The sequence below is a fragment of the Schistocerca americana genome, chromosome 4, assembly GCF_021461395.2.
Source record: "Schistocerca americana isolate TAMUIC-IGC-003095 chromosome 4, iqSchAmer2.1, whole genome shotgun sequence".
NCBI lineage: Eukaryota > Metazoa > Arthropoda > Insecta > Orthoptera > Acrididae > Schistocerca > Schistocerca americana.
In genome coordinates, this window is record NC_060122.1 from 140,071,326 (window position 1) to 140,096,834 (window position 25,509).

Consider the following 25,509-nt stretch of genomic DNA (forward strand, 5'->3'; position numbering starts at 1 on the left):
GAACTTTTACAGAATATTTCAGTTAGTTAAAACTCATTCATAGTTCCTGATCCTGCCGAGTAAATAGCACGTAGGAAAATTTTCTTTCAGTGAGCATAAAGAGCAATGTGAACTTGAAGAATAAATATTACGGTCAGTATGTTCTCCATCACTTTCTGTCTGACTGCAAAATTAGTTTTCAGGCTCTTGTAGGCTGCAAATGTCAGTGGAAACCACGCACAGACAGTTTTTCATTTCATAATGACATATTGAAGTAATGACCATTTGATCATTACCTGCCACCGCATGGCAGGGAACAAGGATCTTAGCAGTCAAGCTTGGCTTCACTGTCCAGATTGTGAGGATAGCAGAAACCCCTATTAAAAAAATTTTATTTAAAAATGTGTTGCATGCTGATGAAACGAGTGGCTGTTTAGGTGGAACAGTTATTAGCAGACAACCTCTGGGGGACCCAGGCTTGCTTAGGCATGTGGGTCTCTGTCTAGGTGGGCTTTTATTTCCCTAGCTGGTAGTGGAACTGAAATGGAACCCTTGAAATTCTCTCCTATTCCTAGTGGAAAGAGCGGGCTGCTGGTAGGTGCCAACACCCAATCAAACAAGACCGTTCATGCAGCCAGTCCTCCTGACTCAGGAGTTCATTCTAAAAGTATCATCTCCAGCAATAGAACACATGCTGGTATACAGTATGCCATCGAAACTGGACTACACACCATCTTGAATTACAGCAGAGGTGTTGGGACATGCAGGGATCTGGTAGACATTCCCAAGGAGGAAATGAAAGGTGAGTGGGCTCCAGAAAGTAAAGTTGATGTGCAAAACATAATGAAAAGGCTGAACAGGGATCTAGTAAGATCCAACTCCTCTACACTGATGTTCAATAGCACAAAACTTCCTGAGCACACTAAGGCAGGCTTTCTTTGCTAAGAGTGCGACCTTATGTCCCCAACCCAATGTGCTGCTTCAAATGCCAGCATTTCGGGCATAGTACTCTTGTGTCCACAAGAGAAGCCATTTGTGGCAAGTATGGTTAGGTCACCCACCAAGGAGTTGCCCGTGCATCTCCTTTGAAGTGTGTGTTAATTGCTCTGGGACTCACCTTATTTGGAGTTGGGACTGCAGTGTATATCGTGAAGAATGGAAGATACAAGAGTTGAAGACTACAAAGTGCCCCCCAGATGGTGAGGCCAGAAAGATGTATAAAGCCATGCTGCCCCCAATGTTGCTATCTCCTTTGCTTCAGTTCTTAAACAGCCATTGCAGAAAGCCGATGTTGCTACCCAAACGGAGGTTACCAGTGTCAGCACTAGTACCTGCATTTGTCAGTGCACTTGTTAAGCTGTAGTAATTTTGATGTTTGTTCCTCCCCACAGTACTTTGAAAAAGGCAGACATTGCAGACCCCTCCAAATATTCAGTCTGGTACACCATCCAGTGCTGCCACTACCACAGCCATGGTAGTATCTCTGAAGCCCAGAGCAAAAAGTCAAAGTCCAGGCATCCACCAATGACAAGGTCGGAAAGTAAACAATCTGACGATGCCGTCATCTTCCTCTCTGACATCTCTCATGATTCTTTTGTATAGCTAATGGACTATGATGTTGGATTGGGCAATCATCTCAGCCCTAGACTTAGCCTCCACGCATTGCAAGCTTCACTTGTGATGGAAAGATAGGATAAAAATCCTACCCTCATGATAGATGGCTTCAGTGGAACATTAGTGGGTTCGGGACATGTGGAGGAGGTGAATCTACCGACATAGGCACAGTTCTTGTGCCTTTGTTTACAAGAAAGATTTTTAAAGCCACTGACACCCCAGCCCTAGGGGCTATATCCTCCACTGAAAGGATGACCTCACTGGGGACAGAGCCGAGGAAGAAGTTGCTGTGTTTGTCAATAACACACACCGTTCCTCTGCTCTCTCCTTGCTTACAGACTTGCAAGCAGTAGTCATTGCAGTTCATGTGGGTCAGAAGATCACTACATGTTCCCTGTATTTACCACCACAGGATGCAGTTGACTCTGAGGCCTTCACAGACTTTATTGAACAACTACCCTGCCCATCTCTCCTATTGGGTGATTTCAATGCCCATAATGTATTATGGGGCTTGCACTATACTTGCCCTAGGGGTTGAGTCTTGGAGAACGTCATGATGTCACATGTGCTGTACATCCTCATTATAGGCAGTCCCACTAATTTCTTGGCTGCTACTGGATTGTCATCAGCTGTCGACCTCTCTTGTCTGCTCTCCCACACTTGGTGACTCCACTCATTGGGAAGCAGCTGATGACCTTCATTCCAGTGAACACTTCTCACTGTGATCCACCTACTGGATGGAGCACTACCTGAACAGACACCACCAAAATGAATGGACGACAGGGCTAACTGGATATTGTTCAGCCAGCTGGCTGTGTTTGAATACCATGACAGTGTTTGGTAACGAGTGAACCACATTACACGATTGATCTGTCATGCCATTGACTTATCAATCTTATAAAGTCCTCAAGTCATCTTAGGAGGCAACCTGTTCCTTGGTGGATTGGTGAGTGCCGCTCAGCAATGGGACAGGAATCCTGTTCTTTGGTGATTTAAGTACCACCCAACAGCAGGCAACATCACAGTCTTTTGGGTCAGCAACTGTGGCAGACGTTCCTGGACTCCATCAACTGTTACACTTGTTCTACAAAAGTATGGGAGCCATCAGGAGGATTTCTGGTAAATACAGTCATTCGTTTACCTGTAGCAGCAGTGCTGAACCAGGGGTGTCTCCAAGCTATGCCCAGAGACATTGCTCAGACGTGGCAGAGATTTTGCTCAGACTACTGACAGTGCCAGCCAGGATTTGGTGTTTTGCCGCTACGGTGCAACTTCAAAGACGGGTAAGTTGAACTTCAGATGCAGCAGTTCAAATCTTACAACTACCCTTTTTCCATGTGGGAGCTGGAAACGGCAATGTTTGATACTTGTGATACTGTGCCCGGTCGCAACAAAACCTGGTACTGATGCTTCGACATTTGCCTACAGCATCCAAGGAAATTTTCCTCAAATGTTTTAATTTGATATGTCAGACAAGTCACTTTCCTCAACTCTTGGCGAGAGGCAGTTTTGATCCCTCTCCTCGAACCAGGAAAGGACTCCATATGTCCCAGTAGTTATTGGAGTTACCTTAACGAGCTGTATTGGAAAGGCCCTGGAATGAATGATTAACTGTCATCTGGTCTGGTTGTTGGAGACCAGGCAGCTCTTTAGCCATTCTCAATGTGGGTTCCAGAGATTTCAGTCCACTGTTGACAACCTGACCTTTCTAGAGGTGGCTATTCAGCAGGCTTTGTTACATAAACATCACTGTCTCAATGTATTCTTTGACATCAGTAAGGCATTCAACACTAGTTGGAGGCATAGTACTCTAGAGCAACTTCATGAATGGGGCTTTCATGGACACCTCCCCATCTTCATACCGTCTTTCCTGTCTAACCAGATTTTTAAGTCCCGTGTTGGTGACATACTGTTGGATCGTTTTGAGCAGGAGAATGGTATTTTTCAGGGCAGTGTTTTAAGTGTTGTGCTCTTTGCCACAGCCATAAACAGTATCACATCTACAGTAAGGAGAGCTCTACAACGCTCCTTATTTATGGACGATTTTGCTGTTCCAATTCCTCCTCCAGTGTTGCAACAGCGACGTGTCAGTTGCAACTTAGGTTTGTTGTGGTTGCCACACCTAAAAGACCTGAAAGCCCTCTGAAGACACTGGATATCATGAAGTGACTTAGCCACAGACCTTGGAGAGCAGGCAGAGCATGTCTCCTCCAGTTTTATATGGCTTTTGTGCATTCGTCACTAGACTACGGCTGCACAGTGTATAGATTGGTGAGGCCTTCTTATGTAAAGATCATTGACGCTGTCTACTATGAGGGCATTAAGCTGGCCATGGGTTCTTGTACAACTAGCCCATGCCCTGCCCAGTCTCTGTGCTGAGGCTGGCGAACTACCACTTACAGTCTGATAGCAACTCCTCATGATGTGTCAGGCATGTAAGTTCCTTGCAGCTCTGAATTCATGTGCATACTATATAGTTGCTCATCCATGTGTGGAATGCTTTTTCTCCACATTAGTTAAGGACATTTTAGCTGAGCAACACAGCTCTACAGCTGTGTTTACAGATGGAGCGAAACAGGGGGACTTCATTGATTGCTCTGTTGTTTTCACTGATTGTATCCTCAATGCCCGACTGCCTCAAGACATTACTGTCTTCGACACGGAATTATCACTGGAGCAGATGAGCTGTGATTAGAGTACTAAATTCCTTGCCTATTCTAGTTCTCAGAGTGCCCTTCGTTCTCTAAAAAGCCTAAACCCAGCAGATAAAGTAGTCCAGAATATCCAGGATGCCCTCTTCTGACTACAAAGGCTAGGGAATGAGGTGTCTTCCGCTCTGTACCAGGGCACTAGGGTATTGCAGGGTGGATGTAGTACCCATGGAGGCAAGTAGTGATCTTCAGTTAGTGTGGTGTTTCATACCCCTGCATGCTATTCCCTTGCTGTCAAGACACGGTCTTGCGTCGATGGAAGAATTAGTGGTTGGAAATGACAGACAATAAGTTCCATTTAGTAAAGCCCACAACACTGCTGTGACGTACCTTCTTTTGGTCATATTGATGGGACAAGGTCCTCCTTATATATCTTCATGTAGGCCACAGCCATGTGATGCATGGCTTCTTGCTCCGGCGAGGAAACCTTGCAGTGTTTGGTGCTTGTGGTGTACAGATCACTGTGCACCACATGTTATCAGACTGTGTTTTATTTTCAGGCCAGAAGGTAGCAGGAGATGTGCTGACAGACATGCCCTCTATTTTAAGTGACTGCACAGTAAATGTAGTTAGAGTTTTTAAAGTTTTGTTAATTGTCCAACAGTTTTCCCAAGATCTTAGAGAGATGGTCTTAATGTGTTAACAGGATATCTGGCTCACCCATGTTTTTTTGTTAAGTGCATACTCAGTCACATTTGCCAGTGCTGTTGTTTTAGCTCCTCTGCTGTTTTGCTTGTGTTTCAATTGCTGGTATAACAACTTAAGCATTTTCTCCATTGTCATAAGACGTGAGATAGAGTTATTGTGTGAGTGAATGTGAGTGATGTGGGATTGAGTGCACAAGTGTCATTATGTATGTTTCATCCTCACTGTGTGCAACAATTTTAACGATTTTATCTTTATTCAGTCCTTTTGAAACGTCTCAGATTGCTAATAACCTTGCCATTGAGCACTTGTCAAGTCAAAACACACACACACACACACACACACACACACACACACACACACACACACACACAATAGATACTAAGAGAAGACAAACATCAGTTTATGGCAGCTAGAAATGTTGGACTGAATACGCAATGGGTACCAGCCATGATTGTAGACCCTCATATTTCAGGAGGCAATGGAAAATGTTGAAGAAGAGATCTGTCTGTCTTCAGCACCAGACTTAGCCAGCATGAGAATGTGCCAAGGCAAATGACTTGTCAACTCCGACTTATGCTGTAGCCATCAAATGACAGCCAGGTATCTGACTAACACAGGTACAACCAATTCCTCCACCAAGCATAATGCCCTGCAGAACAACATACATTTGTAGGACAGAGAAGAAAACACCAGTTTATTTTCACTGTGGGTGACTTAGACATGTTGTGCACTACTGCAGAGAAACAAGATGAGTGTTGGACAACTATTGCCCTGCAAGACATTGACCATCACAACAGTCCTATAGACAAGTCAACTGCTGACGATTGTAGGAAATCTGTGGGACAAGGCACGTAACTGTACCCGGGATGAAGTCATTTTCCAGCATGCTGTAGTTGTTTCCTGTTGCTGCACAGAAGTGCTTACCACTTGCTTAGCCCTCAAATTCAAGAAAATTGAGTGAGGTGACCACCGATGGAGGTGAGGCCACCACAGATGAAAATCTTCTGTTGGCATCAGCTACCAAGATATTTCCTGATATCTTTGACAGCAAACCTGTTTGGGCATTAGATAACTCGGGGGCTTCATTTTCTGTAATGTCAAATACTTGTTGTCGGCAGCCAAAGAAGACTGTGTTCTGTGATATGAAACTGATTGCGCTAAAAGTCAAAATTGGAAATATGTCCAACTGACAGGATCCCAACCATATCAGACATCAATTAAATTCAGGGACATTCTGCTAGATTTGTTACAGCTAGATGTGATCAATGCTCGAGTGTTACGAAGATGTTTCATGAACTAAAATGGGAATTCCTGGAGGGAAGAAAGTGCTATTTTTATGAAAGCCTATTGAGAAAATTTAGAGTACCAGTATTTGCAACTGACTGCAGAATGATTGTACTGCCACCAATGTACATTTAGTTTAAAGACCACAAAGACAAGAGAAGAGGGCTCCAATAGAGGTGCATAGACAGTAATTGTTACCCCACCCCATTTGTAAGTGGAACAGAAAAGGAAATGGATAGTAATGGTCCAAGGTGACCTCCACCATGCAACTTATGGTGGATTGTGGAGTATATGTGTAACTATAGATAAGTTATCAAACTACTTCTTCTTCTTCTTCTTCTTCTTCTTCTTCTGTCTTGAAGCACCACTACCCATCAATACCTATCCTATTCACAGTGAACACCATCTTAAACCACTCATAGCCCCATATCGTGCTTTGCAGACCTTTTTAATTTGCCACATCCTCCAAAACTCCCTTCTAACACTCCACAAAATCCAGAATCCAAAGAAACCCAAAACACCATTGTCAACCTTTCCATCAAAATCCTCAGTCCTACAAAAGAGTCAGTCCTGTCCAGGAGCATCACATCGAATTCCACACCCAAGTTGAAAACTGTTGAACTTGTCAAAGACCTATACTCTTTCTCTTGATCCCTACAGTGGAAACATTTACTTGCTACAAATCCCACTGGCCAAAGCCAACCTGAGTGCAATATTGAACCTTCTGTATACCAGCTCATAGCAACCTCCCCAAGAATTCCTTACCTCCATCTAGGTCTCACCATCCTCTCCCAGGTCCCTTCCCAGGAACGAAAACCTCTCAACAGAAGAAAGGATAGCCATTCACAACCTCAAAACAGGCCATGATTTAATAACACTTCATGGAGACAACCGCTTCACCAGTATTCTGACGAGTTACAATGACTACAGATGGAAAGCTTCTGCCAACTAACTGGCTCATCTGACTGCAGCTATGCCATTGTGAACCCATCACACAAGTCCAGCATAACCTCCAGTCCTTGCTCAAATTCATAGACCCATCACAGAATATTTGCCCTGAGTATCCCCAGCCTCTCTCCTATGACCTTTCTGCACACCCCCTTCTACATGCTTTCCAAACTCAATAAACCTGGGTGCCTCATTGTAGCTTGTTCTCTGCTACCACTGAAAGAATCTCTGGTCTTGTCAATCAACACTTCCAACCAAATGTTGGCAGTCCTGCCTCTCATTTCAAAGATACGAACAACTTCCTTCCCTGACTCTCATGATTCTCACTCTACTATCACCAGGATTCCTACTTGCCACTGTTGCTGCCACCTCCCTATACTCCAACATCCCTCACACTTGCAGCTTCTCTTATGAAAGGAAGGTATTTAAATAAATCCATGACACGGCCATTGGCACCCACATGGCACCCTCCTATGCCAACCTGTTCATGAGCCATTTAGAGGAAGCCTTCCTAGCCGCCCAAACCCCTTACCTCCTTCTGATTCATAGAGGATATATTTGGTCTGGGCCCAGACCCAAGACAACCAATCCTCATACCTCCACAACTTCAGCACCTTCTCCCCCATCTGCTTCACATGGTCCTCTGCAACCCATTGTGCCACTATCCTGCACTTTGACCTTCACTTGTTTGATGGCTACATCCATACCTCCGTCTGTATAAAACCCACCAGCTACCAACAGTACTTGCATTTTGATAGCTGTCACCCCTTCCACACCAAGAAATTGCTCCCATACAGTGTTGCCACCTGTGTATGCGGTATCTACAGTGACAGGAATGCCCTTGCCCAGTATACTGAAGGGCTTGCAAAAGCCTTCAGAATCAGGCACTACCCTCCAAACCTGCTACGCAAACAGATTGCCTACACCATATTGCACATTCCTTGTCCTCCCACGAACCCCAAGAATCAGTTGCAAAGGAGTGCCCCCTCATCACCAAAAACCAGCCTGGACTGGAGCAGCTGAGCCATGTTCTTCACTAGGACTTTAACTGTTGTCATGCCTAGAAATGATGGACATGCTACCCTTGATCCTTCCCAACCCTCCTAAAGTGGTATTCCATCACCCATCCAACCTACACAACATCCTGGCCTCTCCTTATGCCACACACACTCCCAGTCCCTTGCCACTCCCAGTCCGTTGCCCCAAGAGTCATATCCCTATGGAAGACCAAGGTGCAAGATATGCCTGATTCACCCACACAGCACATCCTACTCCTGTCCTTTCAAAGGCTTATTCTATCTCATCAGAGGCAGGGCTACATTTGAAAGCAGAATTGTAATATACCAGCTCTGTTGTGTTTTGTGCACAGGACATTATCACCAACCGGCTGTTTACCAGAGTGAACATTCATCATAATACTGTGGTCAAGAAGAGTGTTTCCACCCATTGGTGCACCACACTGCTGAGCACAAGATGCTCCTGTTCAGGGGCTGGTTCATAACCCATGCCGTCTGGATCAGTCCCTCCAGCACCAGCTTTTCTTAACTATGTAGTTTGTAGCTATCCTTGCAACACATCCTTTGCTTTCGTCATTCTCCTGCCTCCAGTCTCCACTAACCACTGTCTCCACTCCCCACGAACAGTTTCTCTTTTCTCTGTCCCATCGCCCCCTCCCAGTCCATGCCACTACATCATCTGCTTCATGCCACACACAAACTCAGCAACTCCGATACTTTTGTGTCGTGTGTGTAACCCATGCAGCTGTTATCGCTCTCTCCCACATTCCTATTCTGCAGAACTGCTGCCTCCCACCGAACTGTTAGCTATCTGTCCCCAACCCCTCTTCCTATTTCCTGCTTCTTTCTGCCTCTACCACCCCCAGCTGATACAACCCTTCATCTCTGTCCACGTGCCGAATTGCAATCCCAGTATTGTGTGTCTAGCTGGTACATAGTGTGTGTGTGTGTGTGTGTGTGTGTGTGTGTGTGTGTGTGTGTGTGTGTGTGTCTCAGAGAAGGGGGGAAGGGGGGTGGGGGGAATTCTTCTGTTACTCAGTGAATGATGTCCTTTGCTGCTGAGATTTGCATTCTGCCTGAACTTTCCTTACTATATACAAAAGTACTACTCTACCTGATATAAAATATGTGGCTAGCCATTCACATATGTGAGGAATAAGAATGGATCCAAAGTTAATCTATGTGACTCTCCATTGATGATTCATCCCTTGGTTACTAAAATATTCCTTATTTCAGTATTATCTTTTGCATTTCTGTTGTTAAGTATGATTCCAACCATTTTCCTGTAAAACTAAATCTTTTGTATAGGAGAACTTCATCCCCTGCTTAACCAAATGCATGAAATGGATGACAAAAAATACCTCGTTGGTGACTTTTTTCATTGTTCTGAATCCGTGGAATTGAATTTTGTCAAGCGATATGACAAGATACGCTAGTACACACAATTTAAATTAGAGGTCATTGATATGATTTTGAAGATATCTTCGGAGTGGCATTAATTTGTGTAATTTCTTCAGTACTATCAGAGGGACCCTCATCATAGTCTTTAGTTCGAAATGATTTTACACACCTAATTCCTAAAGTTTGATGCACATTTTTAACTTGTTGATGTTCATCTGCACATATTTGCTACAATGATACATGTTTTACAGTCGTTTCTGAAAGTATTTGTATGGAGTGTAGCCATGTATGGAAGTGAAACATGGACAATAAATAGTTTGGACAGGAAGAGAATAGAAGCTTTTGAAATGAGGTGCTACAGAAGAATGCTGAAGATTAGATGGATAGATCACATAACTAATGAGGAGGTATTGAATAGAATTGGAGAGAAGAGGAGTTTGTGGCACAACTTGACGAGAAGAAGGGACCGGTTGGTAGGACATGTTCTGAGGCATCAAGGGATCACAAATTTAGCATTGGAGGGCAGTGTGGAGGGTAAAAATCGTAGAGGGAGACAAAGAGATGAATACACTAAGCAGATTCAGAAGGATGTAGGCTGCAGTAGGTACTGGGAGATGAAGAAACTTGCACAGAATAGGGTAGCATGGAGAGCTGCATCAAACCAGTCTCAGGACTGAAGACCACAACAACAACAACAACAACAACAACATGATACATGTCACATGTCACACCTTTGACAGCTATGCGCAACACTGGCGGACGTGCCTCATGTGCTTCATTGTCGCGCCGCTCGCTCTGTGCCAGGTGCGGAATGCTTCTGGTGCGCTTGTCATGCGCAATGCTTCCAACATGCTTGCTGTTTTTTGACTTTGTTTTGTTGTGGTCTTTGGACTGGCTTTGGAAGAATTGAGGATGTTTATTTACAATATTTACACTTCATTTTCGTGTGAGGTGCATTTTTATTATAGTGTGTATACAAATAAAGATATTTACAACAGTGACACGCTTCTACATTCTCTCAAAACAAGAATTAACAGTTTTTTATTTCTGTCGTCCTTGTAGGTTGCTGTGCGTCTTCATTTGAAGATGATGAGTGTTGAATAGAAGTACCCAGCTGCGCACTTCGTCTCTATGTTGTAGGCTTTGCACTAGCAATTGTAGACGGAGCTGGATGAGAATCAACAACATCTGTAGACTGTAAACTATTCATAAGAGAATCTTCTTCAGCTGAATCGCTGTCTATTGGTGACTGTAGCAATTCTTCAGTCATTCTCCGTCAACATCTGTATTACCTACCGAGCGAGGTGGCGCAGTGGTTAGCACACTGGACTCGCATTCGGGAGGACGACGGTTCAATCCCGTCTCCGGCCATCCTGATTTAGGTTTTCCGTGATTTCCCTAAATCGCTTCAGGCAAATGCCGGGATGATTCCTTTGAAAGGGCTAGCACACTGGACTCGCATTCGGAAGGACGACGGTTCAATCCCGCGTCCGGCCATCCTGATTTAGGTTTTCCGTGATTTCCCTATATCACTTCAGGGAAATGCCGGGATGGTTCCTTTGAAAGGGCACGGCCGATTTCCTTCCCCATCCTTCCCTAACCCAAGCTTGTGCTCCGTCTCTAATGACCTCGTTGTCGATGGGACGTTAAACACTAATCTCCTCCCCTCCTCCTCCTTTGAAAGGGCACGGCCGATTTCCTTCCCCATCCTTCCCTCACCCGAGCTTGCGCTCCGTCTCTAATGACCTCGTTGTCGACGGGACGTTAAACACTAATATCCTCCTCCTCTGTATTACCTCTTTGGAGGTTACGAGCTTTTTATGTGCCATCACAATACGTAAATTCACTATGCAAACATAAGCAAATGATAGCCAACTGATATCTGAACCAAGAATAGTCTCTCGCAGAAAGGCGCGAAATTACAGTTAGACAGAAATCACAGTAGCGTCATCTGTTGTGCTTAAAGCAAATCACTCATACAAATGCTATGAGAGTCCGCCAAAAGCGCTGACATCAATGTCAAATGTAATCGTGTTCTGCATATTGAAACACAATCTGTTGCAATTAGAGCCAACGATAAGGCGTGGCGAGAGTCCGCCAGTAGCACTGCAAACAAACAGCCGCTGTATTCAAGTGCAACTAAACAATAGGCGAGCGAATGTCTCAGAACTTCAACAGCAGTCGGCACCACCTGGGGCATGGGAGCACTGAACTGCTGTGGCAGTCAGCCGCACCCAGGGCATGGTGCGGTTGGATTGCTGTAGCAGTCAGCCGCGGTCAGAGGGTTAACGAAACACAGTTTGACATTTAAAAATGCCTGTTTAGACTTGATAAGACACATGTTATAAAATTAAATCCAGCCCTTCTCTATTTCGTGATTTACTTTTTTATTTATCAAAGTTGTCTATATTAAATTTTCTTCCCTCTTTTTGATTCTCAGTTGTTTTTTTTTAAGATATTACAATAAAAGAATGTTTGGCTCGAAAATACTTAAATTTTTTGCCGAATGTGCTTGTTGTGGCCTCATGAATAGCTATTATACGTTCCTGTTAATAAACAATGTACTTATGCTTGTTCCTTGAGTCTCTTAGAGATTTTTTTGTATTTCAGTCCCTGTGGCATAAAATTGACGTGAGGAAGTATATTACTTCAAACTGGTGGGGAATAAACAGATTGGTAAGCTTTTCTGCACTTTCATTGGCAACTAACATTACTCTATATGCAGTAATATTTCTTGTAACTGTAATTAATCGTGAAGAAGTAGAAAACATATGGTAGATGCAGTTTCATTGCTTTAGCATAAAATCTGTGAAGTGCAATTTGAATGTGAACCTTTTAGGTTAAGCGTAACTGTCAATGTTCTATGAGTATTAATTGAAATTCAGAAAAATCTCCAACCAGTCATTACTTATAATTTGCAAAATATAAAGTCAAAACATATGTGTATCCAGTGGTGAATTTATTTTTAAAAAAGTCACATGCTTCCTCCACAAATTGTTGCCTTTAGTGACTGATGATGATTATCTCAACACAAACGGAGTAAGACTGCTTGCATTGCTAAGGAAGTGTCATGACATGTAAGTGCATGACTGTTTTTGAGCTTTAACTACATTTTTATGGTGTGACCATTGTCACAAAAATCTAACTACTCAGTGGCAGTAGACATGTAGTATACCACAGATGAGCCTGCACTCTATCAGAAGACAAAAACTACTCAGCCTCTGCACAGCCTAAAGGAAAATCACATGCAGAAATATTTTCTGCAGTAGGAGGTTACAGCATCAGTCTGGTTTGTTTTGTGTCAGACATGAGACATATACTGCACCAGCAGAAGGTGTAACTCAATATGTAAAAATGTAGGAATGTAAGTACAACTACTTCAAACAATTCTCAGCGTCCCCACTAGCTAGTAATACTGTGTTAATGATTTTGAAATTACATTTCTAATCAACTGAACAGATGAAATTTGTTTTTCTGTACAAATTTCTACTCAATTTGTTACATATTATCTTCATTGGCAGTGTGTTGATCTTATACAATATGTGTGCTTCATTTTTGTTGAAGCTGTATTTGTGCTTGAGGCAGTATAAGACATTGTCTGCACAGCACACAATCTTTATACACATACTTTTCCACCAACAATTTCATTTATTCAATTGCACACAGAGAGACCTAAAATTCATTCATATAACCTGTGGCACATATGTCCTACTTAGACTTAAGTTTTCAGAGGTTTCCCTAAAGAATGTCAGGTAACTGTTGAGACAATTACTTTGAAAAAGCTGTTAGTATGTAGTTAAAAGATTACTGGTTAACTTGTAGAAACTGTGTACATTTTTCTAGTATCTGGGCATGGAGGAATAGTACAGAAAAGTATGAAATCAATAAGTTGCAGGGAAGGTGAATGAAAGCCATACATTTGTTGAGAGGCTCTTAGGTTAGATAAAAACACAGTATGCTAGTGCAGATATCCAGTGAATTTGGTAACACGTTGCTAAGCCCATAAGAAGTCAGTATAGTTCATAAGAAAGTGTAGCAAAGATACTAGGAGAACTTAATGGGAATCTTTTGAAGAAAGGCAATGTCGTTCTCGTGAAACACAGTTAAGTAAATTTAGAGAACTAATATTTGGTGAGGACTGGTGCTTCTACTGCATATAACGTGTAGGGACCATGAAAATAAGATGAGAGATTAGGAGCTGAATTCTTTTTTCACCCCTCTCCGTATGCGAAGACTGAAAGTCACTAATATTGTAGTATTAGTACAAGATACTATTAGCTGTGCACTGTATATTGGCTTGAGGGGAATATGTATATAGAAATAAATGTAAAATTTTCAGCCCATCTTTGTCCAATGCAAGTCTGTATACAATCTCTAGAGCTGGTCAGTAGATCAGGTGGACTGGTGAGTAATTCGGAATTTCCAAGTAATGTGCTCCCACAGGTGATCTCTGTTACTGCTGTAGGAAGCAATGAGCAACTCGGAAGCTGGCTAATCAGAGAAAACACAGAAGACTGTGAAAAAAACAATGTAGGTGCTTATTTGACAATAGAGGTTGTGCATTCATATTGTTTGGTGCAGTGTGGTGTGGTGCACAGTGCCACATAGATAATTATTTTCGCTAAGAATACTATTACATTTCTAACGCAGAAATAAATTATGTTTCATTGTGTGGAATGGTGTCACCATATAGCTCTGTGGGTTAGTGACAACTGCAAATCTGAAGTCTGGGTATTGATCCACAGTTCTTCCTAGCATCTGTTCTGTTGATTATCGCAACCTTCATGTTCAGCAATGATTTGAAGTTGCCGACTGCTTGACTTGTATATGTATCTTTTTATTTTATGGTCATCATTATTGTGCAATTTTAGTTGTGTAGCCATATTCAGGCAAATCAAACTTGTCTCCCCTCTGTGTTAGCCATTCTTTCCAACCAGGCTGAAATAACATGAAACTTCTGCCTGTGGAACTTTTGCTGTGACCAGCACTTTCCATCAGTAATGACCCTCATTGATGGGAGATTTACTCAGTCTTCCTTCCAATTTCATATGTGTTAAGGTACTCGTAGGTCCAAGGCTTCCAGTCTGATAGTGAAGCTTTGCGCCGAGCCTATGCCAGTTAGCTCTAAGTATGTTATCTTTTGCACATTTAACAGCACTCAAGTTATGTTGTTATGATAAATGTTAGTATTGTTACTGTCATTTCTGTTGTTTTTTAGGATTTTACCACAATTCGTGAAGTCATAGACATCATCACACAAAGCAGACTACTGTCTGAGGAAGATTTTAATTTAATTTCCAGTTTGGACGTTGATAAAGAACATCAGCGTACACTAAGGTGTGTATCGTGTGTGTTGTCATGTAGTACAGTATGTTTTGTATTTATTAGTATCTGGATATGAGAAGCAGTCAAAACAGCAATAGACAGACGAAGGTAAGGTAATGACAGCGCAAAATTAAAAAAATTAAAAAAAAAAGTAGGAGCATATACGAGGTAGACTGGATGGCCTTCCCCAAGTTTCAGTGCCAATATTTTTTACAAGCTCTCTTCAAGCCTAACTGTCCTCGGCTAGTTGGTCTTTAACTGTTTGTGGAATAAAACCTTCACGTTTCTCTAACTGTATTATTTTGAAAATCTTATTCAATGTGTTTGTTGTTGGCGCACACGTTGATCACGTTTGACAACAAATAACCACTTGTGTTCACAAAGGCTGTACCTAGCTTAGTTGCAACTGACTGAAATACTGTGTGTTTATGTTAAGGTCATTCAACTGCATTGTCATATGTACTATGTTGTGATGGCCTTAGCTGTCACAGTGACAACTGCAGACACCATAACTGACATTTGTGGTCTTATTGTCACTTACCTTTTTGGCCCCAGCGTTGGTGTACATTGTTTCTGTGATCACGTAAAAAGTGTTCAACATTCCTATTACTACTACTTATCAGCTGTGCACCTTATCCCTGCCTTGTCTCCTGGCTGATTACCTAGTAGGTCCAATGGTCCCAAAAGTGATTTTATTACAGTGGCATTGTCTTTTGGATTTCTAGCAATTTCTGTTGAGGTGCAACTGGCAGTTTACATACTTTTTAGAGATAACATTCCTTTTGTCTTTACAGATTCATTTCAGTGGAAATCAAACATAATTAATGTAACTCAACTTTCTTAATACCTTTTTCCATGCACTACCGGTACCAACACAAAAACTGCTATCTTAAGGCTGTTCGTTGGAGAAGATAGAAATATGATAAATAGGAATATGATTACACACTCTGTGCAATATATGACAGAGACAGCAGAACTGTTTCCCAACCTTTATGTAATATTATGTCTCTAAATTTTATCAGCAGGTTTTCATGTGAATCTTGTTACTTTTATCCTGGAATTGTCATTCAACTTTCCTGAGCATCTCCATAACACGTTTGTGTGGTTGTGCTGATCTGTTACGAATTTATCAGCATTTCACTGAATTTGTCCAAAGTCCACTGTCATATCCACTTCATAAGATTTTAAGCACTAGAGCGATATTGTAGAATAGGTCTCACCAGCATCTTTAGTGCCACTTTCCTTACAAATGCCCCAAACTTAACCAGAACTCCCCCAACAAATGTAAGTTGTTTATTTGCCTTTCCTACTACTAATGTCACATGTTTCTCCCATGCTATGTAGCTTTGAAGTGAGAACTGCTGGGTATTTAAACACTGTGGCAGGTTTTAGAAGCTTATGTATAATCTCTCAATTGTAAACTATTAGATTCTTTCTGACAATGTAATTGACAAAATAATGTAATTGGATACATAAATCAAGCAGCGGCAGAACACACACATAAAAGGAGGTCATAATTAATCGAGATTTTGGAACCAGTGGCTCCTTCTGGCAGGAGGGTTGAAGGTGAAGGAAGATGGGTGAATGAAAAGGACTGGAGAGGTCTAGGAAAAGGCGTAGATATCAGGAAAGGATGAGAAGGAAAAACTGATGGTTGGGGACTGCACCAGATGAGATTTGAAAACCTGAGAGCTTAAAGGTGGAAGACAGGGTAATATGCAAGACATAGAGTACTGCTTAAAACATCGTGCATGAGTTAATAATAGTGAAAAGCTAAGTGTATTTTACGTAACAGAGGTGGGCAGTGAAAAATAATCAGGTAAGCAAATGGAAAAATATACAAAACTAAAACAGAGTTAAGAAAAGGGTAGTTGCTGTGAAGGAATGTTGAGACAAAATAAATTTACATAAATTAAGGCCAGGGATGTCAGCTAGAACCAAGGACATGTTGAAGCGCTAGTTCCCACCCCCGGAGTTCCGAGAAACTGGTGTCTGGGGGAAGAATGCAGATGGCGTGTGCGGTGAAACTGGCACCGAGGTCACAGTTGTCATGTAGAGCATGCTCTGCAACAGGATATTACGTGTAGCCAGTATACACCCTCTGCCTATGCCCATTCATCCTAGCTGATAATTTGATGGTAGTCATGCCGATGTAAAAGGCCGAACAGTGTTTATGTAACAGCTGGTATATGACGTGTTGTTTCACAGGTGGCTTTCCCTTTGATAGTGTGTTTTTTCCCAGTTACAGGGCTGGTATAGGTGGTGGCAGAAGGGTACATAGGGCAAGTCTTTCAGTGGAGACGGTCACAGGGGTAGCAGCCATAGGGTAGGGAGATGGATGCAGAAGCAGCATAGGGCCTGACTAGAATATTGTGGAGATTGGAAGGGTGACAAAAAGCTATTCTAGGTGTGGTGGGAAATCTCAGACAGAATGGATCTCATTTCAGGGCATGATTTTAGGAAGTAATGACCTTGTCAAAGTAGCTGATTAGTACATTCCAGACCATACTGAGTGACCAGGGCCATGCTCCGAAGTTGTTTTTTGGAGGGATCAGCATACCAAGATTGAATATGATGGCCTAGGAAATTTGCTTTTAAACTAGCCTGGTGGGGTAATCACAGCCAGTGAAGGCTGAGGTGAGAATTGTGATGTATTGGTGAAAAGAATGTGCATCTGAACGAATACGTTTGCCTCGAATGCCAAGCTTGTGTGGGAGGAAACGTTTGACACTGAAAGGATGGCAACTGTCAGAATGTAAGTACTATTGTTTGTTAGTAAGTTTAATGTGAACAGAAGTGTGTAGCTGGACTTTGGTGAGGACAGGATCAACATCAAGGAAAGTGGCACGGTATTTGGAATAGGACCATGTGAAATTTAATTGGGAGAAGATATTTAGAGATTACAGGAATTTTAACAGGTCAGCCTCACCCTGGGTGTGGCTGACTGCCACAGCAGTTCAGTGCTCCCATGCCCCAGGTGGTCCCGACTACTGTTGAAGCTCTGAGACATTCGCTCTCCTATTGTTTAGCTGCACTTGAATACGGTGGCTGTTTGTTTGCAGTGCTACTGGTGGACTCTCGCCACACCTTATCATTTGCTCTAACTGCAACAGATTGCGTTTCAATATGCAGAACACGTTTACATTTGACATTGATGTCAGCACTTTTGGTGGACTCTCATAGACAAGAGTCCATATAGCTGATGTCCCCACCATTATTCTTCCAGCAGACAAAGGATCTACCACTGTGGTACTTGACCAAAAGGAGTATGTTAGTGAAGGGCTGTACCAGCTGTCTGTCACCTCTACATACAGTTTCTGCCATAATGATCCCATTCCTATGGATTGAGGAATTACTCCTTGTGAGGGCCTGAGATTTTAAGGAGCGACTGCAGGTCAGTTTGAATTATAGGGATGGGATCTTGATGGTAGATGCTGTATGTAGGTGTCAGAGAGCTGGCATAGACCTTCACTAACACACTCCTTTCGGTCATCTATCTAATTACATTTTTGTGTCAAAAATTGTTTGTTTCATTGTTGTATTGACAATATAACTGAATAGATAAAAAATCTACTCACCAAGTGACGGCAGGAGAACACACATATAAAAAGTTTTACATATGCAAGCTTTAGGAACCAGCGGCTCCATCTAGTGGTAGAAGGGTTGAAGGGGAAGGAAGAGGGTTGAAGGCAAAGGACTTGGGACTCTTAGAAAAAAGGGTAGAGTTTGGAAAAGTCACCCAGAACCCCAGGTCAGAGGAGGCTTACTGGATGGGATGAGGAGAAGGGTCCCAGGTTCTGGGTGACTTTTCTGAGCTTTACCCCTTTCCCTAAACCTCACCAGTCCTTTTACTTCACCCCCTCTTCCTTCCGATTCAACCACAACAAGGAGCCAATGACTCCGAAAGCTTGCATACGTAAAACCTTTTTTTTTACATGTGTGTTCTCCTGCCGCTGCTTGGCGAGTAGATTTTTTTTATCTATCTACTTATATTATATTGTCAAAAACAGTTCATTTTCATTGTTATATCAGATTCTTTCTGTTTCTTTTTTTGTGGACATTCTCTTGCATTTTCTAATATTTAATGAGAGCTGCTTTTCGATAAACAAGTTCAGAGTGCTTTTCAGCATTTACTTGCAATCATCTAGCAGTAATGCATTCGTCTCTTCAAGGGGCATATGGATCTTTCATGAACACACATGTGATGAGCACAATGCCATTGTGGTAGTTCTTCTTACTCCATGCTGTAGTTCCTCTTCTTGGGCTAGGGTGTGTTCACGCTGCGTGCTGCACTGGACAGAGCCAAGATGTGCTGGGCCGTGCTGCACCTGGACATCGAACCCATTGTTTTGCAGTGTGGTGTTCACACTGGCAGCCGGACCATGCTCTGTCACAGTGAGAGCTGGCCCATGCCATGCTGGCAATGTCCAGAATGTTTAATATTCCCGGTGCTTGCTGGCAACCATTGCAAGCTGGTGGAGCTAGACTTCAGTGTCTGCAGTATATGTATCAGATGTTTCCTGTCTGTGTGATGTTTTTTTTTTAAACAGTGTCACACCAAATGTTAATCAGTTTGTGTCACTGTACTGCTTCTGTCAATTACCGTCAAACGGGGTGATTTCGGATGGTTTTGTCTTTATTTTGATTGTAACTTTCGTATATATTATTAGATTAAATTGATTGTTATGGAAGTGGTAGGGTATATGTGTAATGAATAAAATATCCCAGAACCAGAAAGTGTATGTGCATGTATATTTATCTGAGGCAGTTAAATAAAGTCCCCGAAGTCACCCTATGGATTGGGGTGATTTCGGACATATGTGTTTTTTAAATCTCTGTCCGAAGTTACAGTGTATAGAGGGCGAATTCGGACAGTTACTGCCTTTTTAAAAATTCTACATGCTTTTTATTTGATTTTGGTGACAATTTACACCTTTTAAGGTAGCCCTTTGTTACAAATAAGTGATACGGAAAGATATAATGAATTTTATTTGTTACAGATAAATTCTGCATGAGCTCGTTTAATATTTTCACCTAAGCGAACAGAAAGATCCTCTGACTGTCGTTTGAAGATTAAATGCACCCATTCTTCTCCTGGCAAATTATTATGAAATTTCTTCTCCTTTCGGCCAGATTTATCAAGGTAGCTTTTAACTAAATATCCAGTATCCAATTTAGTGAAGGGAAATCCCCAAAGTGCAGCCCTCAAGATACCTTGCTTCAACATTTCTTCTTCTTCTTATTTATTTAGCACTGGCTGTCCTCCCAATTTTTTCTTTTTTCCCAAATGTGCTTTCTGCCCTTTATTTTGTAGGATTGATTTAGGTATACCATAGAAATCTCACGCTTTTCTCTATGATAATTTACCACTCTGAATATCACAAACAGCTTTATCTAAAAGTTCTGGCTCATAATTACGTCGTACTGTAGCACCTCTCCTGCACTTATACGTTCTTGGCATTGTCCGAAATCACCCCACACAGTACACAGTTCTACAAAAACCATCTTTATTTTATAACCTTGCACAAGAAACTCGACAAACTTGTACAGAAATTGTCCCAATGCTGTTAGCTACTGAGCGCATTGACAATTGCGGTTACAATAACTTCCCGCTCGGAGCAACAATAGAAAGTTTCCACATTACGATAATGCATGGATTTTTAACACTGGCACTGTTCGTCAATTATTCACCTAGGGAAACAATTGATGCAAAACAAAAGTTGTGGAAATTGATAAATGCAATCTTGCACTTAAAATAACTGGTGCACGGACGTTAAAATAAGTAACTCCTTGTTTCTATGCGGTGGCAAAGAGCAAATAAGCCATACTGTCCGAATTCGCCCCAGTGTCCAAAATCACCCCGTTGGACTGTATTCTTATTTGGAATGAAAAACGCTTTGTATTTTCTTTTTGTCATTTTCTTTTAATTAAAGGACGAATTCCTTAACATCTCAGTGGCAGAACAATTGCAAGTATAATTTACGAGGGCTGAGTTAAATACTGGCAACTATTTATTCACAACTGATACAAAAGAGTTGCATGTTTGCACCTGTTTCTGTCCTTCAAAGTAGTCACCAGCATTGTGTAGAACCCGTTGCCAGCGATGTGGGAGGCGTAGTATACCGTTAGCAGAGCCTGTTCTGTTGATGGTGCAAATGGAGTGGTCTGCTGCCTGTCGAATCTCTGGAACAGTTCTGAAGCGAATGCCACGAAGTGGTTCCTTCATCTTTGGAATCAAATCAAAGTCACAAGGACTTCCGTGGATGGTATAGTACTTCCCAGTCCCATCGACCAAACAGAGCAGCCACAGCTTGGGCTGTATGTACCTGCAGATTGTCATGCAAAACGATGAGTGGCTTGCACAAAAAGCGTCGCTGCTTCTTTCGCAAAGCTGGTCGCAGGTGATGCTCCAAAAACAAACAGTAATACTGTACATTGACGGTCTTCCATGGAGGAATGTAATGTGTTAGGATAACACCATCACAGTCGTACGTGAGAATCACCATACCTTTCACCATACTGGGGCTCTGATGCACTTTTGACTTTCGCAGCAACCCATAATGACGCTATTCGTTGGATTGACGTTTTGGTTTTGGTTCATACGATGTGGCTCTTGTGTCGTCCAGTGTTACGATACGGTGTAAGAAAGCCTCTCCTTCACGCTCATAGTGCTCCAAGTGTGTCTGACCAGTGTCGTAATGCATCCACTTTTTCATTTCCGTCAAGTCATGCAGAACCCATCGTGATGCAATTTTTCGCATGTCCAGGCGTTCCTTCAGGATGTGAAGCACAGTCGTATGCGCTAATCCAGTTTCTTGGGCGAGCTCACAAATCGTATGGTGTCGCTTACTGCCCACTAACATGCCAATAGCATGCACTTCTTCTTCAGAGATGCTAGGACAACCTGCCCAATGCATGTCTGCCACAGTTTGCCGACCTTTGTTGAAGGCTTTTACCCAACATGCCACTGTTCTGTACGGCCATGCTGATTCTCTGCATTCCTCTTGAAGACCTTGATGACACTGTTGTGCTGTATGACCTCTGGCACATTCAATCTTGATCCAACTCCATTGTTCCTGTTTCAAAAACATAATGACACCGTTACATTAGACCACTCGCTCACAAGTGCCTGTGTTTCCCTTGACTGTGCACATGGGGGTGGGCGAGTACATTTGCTCGGAGGTAAGGTAGGTATGTCAACAACGTGTGTTATCAGCGACACTAGTAGATTCCATTTCATAGTGTCTCTATTTAAGTTCCAACCAACGTATAAACAAAATTACTTCTCCCTTTGTGTGCTATAGCACTTGTTAAGCACAATGATGTAAGGAAAATGTCTTCTGAATGTCACTTGATATTCATGGTGTGAGTCCATTAACACCATATTTCTTATGTGCTTCAAAATTTGACAAGTCACGATAATGTGAAAACAAAACCAGCAGAGCATTGAAAGCATTATTACATAAGATGGCACTAAATTGATAGTGGTGAAACACTTTTGGCTACACCTTTGTCATCTTTGACCTTCAGCTGCTAAAGAGTGAGGATCTCTTGCTACAGGAGATAAGCCCACCAAGGAGGGGAAAACTAAACAGTACAAGAAACAGACAGTGACACACACGTCTCGTCCTTTAAACTGGTTTGAACTCCATGAGGATCCAATGCATCATTCAGTAGCAGTTCACATTAACCTGTCCTGCCATGTTATGGGGCTGTGCTAAATCCACATATTTTTATTCAGTTAAAGTAGAAATATTAAAATGGAAGCACCTTAGAGACAAGGAAAACTCAATAATTTTGTCATTGATTGAGCCAGAAAAATGTTTATTGAAACACAGTTCAATTTAACCTTGGTTTCATTACTTTGATCTTCTAAAATGAATACTATTCCAGGGTTGCTACAAGTTCTGGAAATCAGTGAATTTCAAATGTGTCAGAGAAATTAGGGAAATTAAAAAAAAAATGGAAAAATCTCATTTTTGTTTCAGTAGATGAAATGGTTTGTTTACTGAGATGTCATGTATCATCGCTAGCTGGGCGCAACTGAGTATGTGCACTGCTCCCCTTCTCCCTCATTCTTACTGCTTCTCCTCTTCCTACCATTCCTCTCAGCTTGTAGTAAATGCTGCCACCATTTCTTGCCCCTAACCTGGCAGCTGCCGAGGAGAAGCAGGGAGGCGTGAGGAGTGTTAGGATCTGATTCACAGAGATTGCTAATGCAGCGGCCGGAGAGAGTGGTCATGTGTGTGAGCTGTCTGAGTGACTGTGTGTGTGCGTGCGTGCGTGTGCGTGCGTGCTCTTGTTTTCTGACAAAGGCTATGGCCGAAAATTTAGTTGTGAGAGTGTTATCGTCTTTTCTACGTGCCTGTCTGCAGCTCAGAGATCATCTTTATGGTGCATTGCTACCTATACTCATTAATATTGATTCTCAGAGTATTTGTGCAAGTTATCTGTTGCATGGATTGATCACTGCAGTCTCATTTCATCAACATTGTGTCTGGGACACTTGAATAGCTGGCCACATGAATGGACATCCACAAGGAGCCAAATCCGGAGGCCATTTCTGCGGGTATCTCTAACAGACGGGCCTGCCGATCTGAAGCCCATTGTTTCCCTCTAATGTGCAGGCTCTGCCCATCAGATCTAGTCTCACCGACCTGCCTGCAGGCTGGATCTGTTTGTGTGTGGCATAATGTGGTGGATTTTCATGGTTTATCTGAGGAGGATACAGGACAGTGATGCTCCTTGGCAGGCCAGTGGCCATGGACGATGGATTTCAGGAATTACAACTATCTCACTGCAAGTACATTGTACAGTGCATCGTTTTATAGACATTTTACCTATTCTAGTACATTTTGGCACTTCAAAAATAATTTGTGTGTTAGAAAGTATGGCCAATAAAAAGAAGAAAATTGTGACAGTTGCTGGCGGTTTATACACTATATACTCATATATTTTTCGAAAGAAAAATCACACAATACGTGTAAAATAATAGACATAACACAGTGGCTAATAACTGATTAATAATGAACATAGTAGAACCAACATTTTATTGGTGGTCACCTATAGTGTTGGTTTACACAACTCTTCCGTGCCTTATACACTTCTTTCAAGAGGCCTGAAAATGGAGACAGGGTCAATCTAAAGCACATAATTATTTACAATTTCCAAAAACTACAAAAGCAAAAGTATCAAAACTGAACATCTTGCCTATAAGTCAACCTTAGACATAGAAACACCTGTAAATGTAATTATGTTTTTAACATCTGCTGTTTTTCATCTCCAGCTAGAAAGAAATTAAGTAGAATGTTGCAAGCTGTTATTACAGTCCACCTACAGTTAAATTAATTTATTCTTCTCTTCTGCTTCCAAAGTGAAATGTACGTTCTACTCATTGTAGGATGAGACACAGTAAATAACTGTTTGCCTTTTGCAGTTTAAAATGTGGTGCATTGTAGAACCATAGCAGATGATAGTCCTGTAAAATCAGATGCCACCGAGATAAAAATTCATATACATTTGGATTTTTCTAGACATCGAGTATTAAAATAACACACAGGGTTGACACTAGGCCTGCATTGATTGTTCGTTTCTTCTACCCTGCAGTGTTTGACACTACACTAAGCCATACTAAACTCTTGTGAACTCTGTAGGCTTGCGATTGCAGCATTGACACCAATCAGTAATTAGCGTTGTCTTGTGAATGAAGAGACATCAGTGTCACTACCATTTAAAAAACTTTTTGTACTCTTAGCTACATTTCACTCACACTAATGTATAAGCTTCGTCCTATCAAACTTTTTCACTGCAAGACAAATAGTGTCATTTTACAATGACTGTTACGAATTATGAAAAGGTAAATGTGTTCTTAAAAAGTTGAGATGCTACACTACCATGTGTACAAAAATCGGAATTTTTTTAACTGCATATTTTTTTCCAAATCAATTGAGAAACACTATGGAACGAAAAAAAAATCACGCGAAATGAAAAGTAGGTGCTTTCTTGTTTTGTGAGGAAAGTAAAGCTTTTAAGTAAAAAGTAAGTTCATAAAATGATGTGGCATAGTCTTGTACAGTGCCAAGAGCTTTTACAATAAGAAAAATCAGGAAATGGATTTCCCCATTTCTTGTCTTTACAGCCCGACATGCAGTGTGAACCTCCAGGATGGCAACTTGAGCTGGGTAGGCACGGGCTGGTCCGGTACATGCCATCCCCGCCTGAGGCACACTGTGAACACAGTCTTACCCTCCAGCCCATAAACGGTGTTTACGTCTTTGATGTAGAGTGTGCTTGCCCAGGGTTTTCGATTTTCGTCCTTCTTCCATCTCTTGCACTTACATCTTATTGCTATTACTGGCTAATCAAGGACATTCCACATTCGCAGGTTTTACCCTCCACCTGCACATGTTGCAACAAAGATGCAAGTCATCCCATTCACGTGGTATATGTGTGTGTGATAGACCCCGGCAATGGCAGTGGTTGGTTCATCTCCAGTTTCAGAAACCCACTGAGACATTACCCAACTGGAACTATAACCAGAAGAAAAAGAAGAAATCAAAGGGAAAGGTGCAACAGGCTCAAAC

At 42.0% G+C, this 25,509-nt stretch overlaps 1 protein-coding gene across 1 annotated transcript in view; it reads left to right on the top strand.

The window, feature by feature from the left end:
- The window catches only part of LOC124613306, a 106,076-nt gene that overhangs the window by 23,075 nt on the left and 57,492 nt on the right, over nucleotides 1-25,509 (top strand). The window contains exon 3 of the mRNA XM_047142001.1: nucleotides 14,820-14,938. Within this exon, the coding sequence (XP_046997957.1) occupies nucleotides 14,820-14,938 (119 nt within the window). The remainder of the gene's footprint in view (nucleotides 1-14,819; nucleotides 14,939-25,509) is intronic.